This window comes from Echinops telfairi, unplaced genomic scaffold (assembly GCF_000313985.2).
Source record: "Echinops telfairi isolate 266 unplaced genomic scaffold, ASM31398v2 ScPeMD7_70;HRSCAF=299, whole genome shotgun sequence".
Classification (NCBI taxonomy): Eukaryota; Metazoa; Chordata; class Mammalia; order Afrosoricida; family Tenrecidae; genus Echinops; species Echinops telfairi.
The window spans coordinates 64480446-64483940 of record NW_022103968.1 but is presented as its reverse complement, the minus strand read 5'-3'; the positions used below and the strand labels follow the sequence as shown (position 1 = coordinate 64483940).

The 3495-nt window shown below is 54.9% G+C and overlaps 1 protein-coding gene across 1 annotated transcript in view; it reads right to left on the bottom strand.

Moving 5' to 3' along the window:
* Nucleotides 1-2018: 2018 nt before the first annotated feature.
* Nucleotides 2019-3495, bottom strand: part of DDIT4 (DNA damage inducible transcript 4) — a 2162-nt gene continuing 685 nt past the window's right edge. The window contains exon 3 of the mRNA XM_004701154.2: nt 2019-3327. Coding sequence (XP_004701211.1) covers nt 2834-3327 — 494 coding nt within the window. The 3' untranslated portion in view covers nt 2019-2833. The remainder of the gene's footprint in view (nt 3328-3495) is intronic.

The window sequence follows — 3495 nt, the reverse complement described above, 5'->3', positions numbered from 1 at the left end:
CTCCTAACTATCTGCTCCGAGGGAAACTAAGAGCTGGGGTAAAGCAAGCCTGGGCTTCTCGGGGAGACAGGGAAACCCGAGCTACAGAGCTCCTTCTTGGGGCCCTCTGTCCGACCTCGGTGGATTTCCAGGCCTTGGGCGACTGAAGAAGCCAGTCTAGCTTCAAGAGAGGACTCTTAGCTGAGCTTCCTGGTAAGCCCAGCATGATTTGACCTCGGTCTTACTGCAGCGAAGGGAAGGAACTGAGTGTGCTCAGCTGCTCCTGCACTCGGTGAGAGGTTCATGCCATCCAGCTCATCCCTGCCAAGCAAGATCTCTGCTGGGAGGGCAGATCCAAACTTTCCCCCTACTCCTCGTTGGGGCGAAGGACACGCAGTCAAGAGCACTGGCACCAGGAACGCCGCCCCTCAGGCGGCCCAAATGTCAAGTCTGCTAAACTTCCCCCATCCTCACCCCAAGGGGTTGTAAGTGGACAAGAGCAGCCCATGACCGGAAGAAGATGGTCATTCAAGGGCCTGGGCCTTTGCTTCAACTCAAAAACACCAAACTCACTGTTTTTGAGGACAAGGTAGAACTGCCCCTGTGGGTTTTCCTACTTGAGATCGTTATGGAAGTAGACAGCCTCATCTTTCTCCCTTGGAGCAGCTGGTAGATTCAAACCACTGACCTTGTGATTAGCAACACAGTGTGCAGCCCACTAGGCTCCCAGGACTCCTTTTGGGCTTCTGTTTACTCATTTGTAAAATGTTACAAAACCCTGTTCCACCCAGCCCTCACAAGGTAGCTATTAGGAAAATATGCTAAATAAGAATTTAAAAGGGATGGTGGTAACAGTGAGAGTGTTCTCAGAACCAGGTTCTCAGCATGTCATTGTTTTCACTGTCCATTTTCAAATCTAATTCTAACTCAAGGTCACTCACTTAAGGAAACAAGACACTCCGTCCTACCAGAGAGGCCAGTCTTCCAAGCCATCTCCAGGTTCAGGACCCTGGGTCAGAATCTCTGGGAGGTTGATGAAAATGCAGATTTCTGGGGCCCTGCCAGAGAACCAAGGACTTCCAAATGGTTAAGGGCACTGCGAAGAAGAAAGGCCTAGCAATCCCACCAGCCGTTCTACGCTGTAGCAGGTGGGCTCTCCATGAGTTAGAACCCGCCTGCCAGCATCTGATTTGGTGTTTGCTTTTGCCTTGGAACTACTTCATCAAACTTGACACAGGGCTGTAGTCCAGGGGAAGAACCACTGAGTCCTGTTGGGAAAACAGGACATGCTTGATACTGGGCAAAAAAACTTGGGAGGTAAGAATTCTCCAAAGGCTAGCAACTGTGGAAGGACCTGCCCCAACCGCCCATAGAAGTGGGATAGGCCTTGGCCTTCATCTAGCCCAGCCCCCATTTCAACAATAAGGAAATGAGGCCCTAGCAGCACAATGAGTCCTGGTCTCTCCTATGCTGCTTTTCAGACCTGGCTGTTCCCTCTTATTCCCACTCCTCCCTCCCCCACTTCAACTCTGCACACCTGTGCACCTCTGTGGGGTGTGTGTGTGCCTTGTGGCACACAGTCCTGAACCCCACTGAGAAGCGGGGATGAAGTCAACTATCTCCAACCTTTTTTGGGGGCTCCTGGCCTCTCTTTTCTATCCAAGTAAAATGAGCAGTTTTCATGTGACTGCAGAAAAAGGCAATGTTTAAGAAGTCGCTTCCAGCCTAATGTCACTGGCTGTATGGGGATTGGGCTCCAGGGCCCCATGCCCTCTGACCCAGGGCAGCCAGGGAGCTGTGGCTCAGGGAGCCTGAGGTCTGATTCACCTTTTAAAGTGTGCCCTCTCGGTGGGAGTGGGGCAGCCTCAGCCAGCACAGAGCAAGAGTTTGGGCACAGGTGGTATATACAGTGCACAAGCCTTTGCAGCCTGGCAGGCAATCCCCAGGAGGGGGCAAGACAAGCATGTGATGAAAGCCATTTCACCGGCATCTATCTCCCACCCTGATTTCAGGATCCCATGAAAGACTCAACCAATTGGTTCTTTTTAAAAAACAAACTTTTTTTTATTAGAAAAGTAAAAAATATTGCATAGGTCTTAATACTTGAACATCAAGTGTATTCACGAACAATAAGTATCTTCACGTAAATAGTCCTAGCTGGAAGAATAGGAGGCACTCTTGGAGGGTGAGGTCCAGCCCCACCCCCCACTCAGCCCCACCCCCTTTAAGCTCCACTTTTCACCCCTCCGTGGGGGATGGGCTAAATGCAGCCTCAGGTGTATTTTTCAAGTGTCAAAGATCCAGAGTGATCCCAACACCCACCCCCCTTCCTAGTCTTACATTCATGTGCTGTAAGATAGCTGCCTACAACAGGTCAGTAGTGAAGTTCCCGTGGACACGGGGGCGGGGCGGGACGAGACAGGAAAACCAAAGAACACACTCACTTGGTCCCTCCAGACCAGGAGACACAAAAACTCCCCTCGATGGCCCCCCACCCCCCACAGGGCCGGCTACTGTGAGCATACACCTACTGGCCCGAGGCCGGGCAGCCCGGCTGATCTCTGGGCCCCAGGACACCACGGCTGTCTTAACTGTCAGTTATGATACAAATAAGGGACATGCTACACTTCGACCAGACTGGCCGACCGGCCTCTCCACCTTTTTTTCACGCTACAGTACTAAAGGGGTGAGCACCTGCAGCCGCCTCAGAAGGGCTCCTAGGAAAACACTGTCTGTCTCCCGCCCCTCCAGTGGCCGTCCCTCACAGTCTTCGAAGGTCAAGTGCAGCGGCCCTAAGCTGCTGCCTGCCCAGAGTCCACCCGCGAAGGGTCCAGGTCTCCGCCCGGCCCGGCGTTCAGCACTCCTCAATGAGCAGCTGCTCCGAGCTGTACAGCTTCTTCTTGATGACTCGGAAGCCCGTGCCCAGAGTCAGGGACTGGCTGAGGCCAGGGACCAAGGAGGAGTTGGCGGAGCTGAACAGCCCCTGGATCTTGGGCCACAGGCGTGAGTCCAATCGCAGCACAAGGGTCAGCTGGAAGGTGGGCACCAGGCTGGGGTCGAGGGACAGCTGGCTCAAGCTGTGGCAGCTCTTGCCCTGCTCTACGCAGACGTCCAGGAGCGCCCCCCGCAGGCCGCACGGCTCGCTGTAGGCCAGGCGCAGGAGTTCCTTGCCCACCTGGCTCGCCAGCTGGCTGGGCATCAGGAGGCGCACCGGCCGCCGCGAGCCCAGACGCGCCTGGGCCAGGCTCTCCTGCAGCAACTGCATCAGGTTGGCACACAGGTGCTCGTCCTCCGGGTCGCTGAGCAGCTCGAAGTCGGGCAGGGACACTTCGTCCAGGTATGCGGAGTCTGGAAGGGAAGAGGGACGAGGAGTTTGAGTCCAGATCGGAGCAGAGCGCCTTCCTTCACCTGCGCTCCTTCCTTCCCACTCCGTGCCTCAGTTTCCGCCCCACGTTCTTAACCTGTACTCAACTCACCACCACCCCACCCGCCCGACACACACACACACACACACAC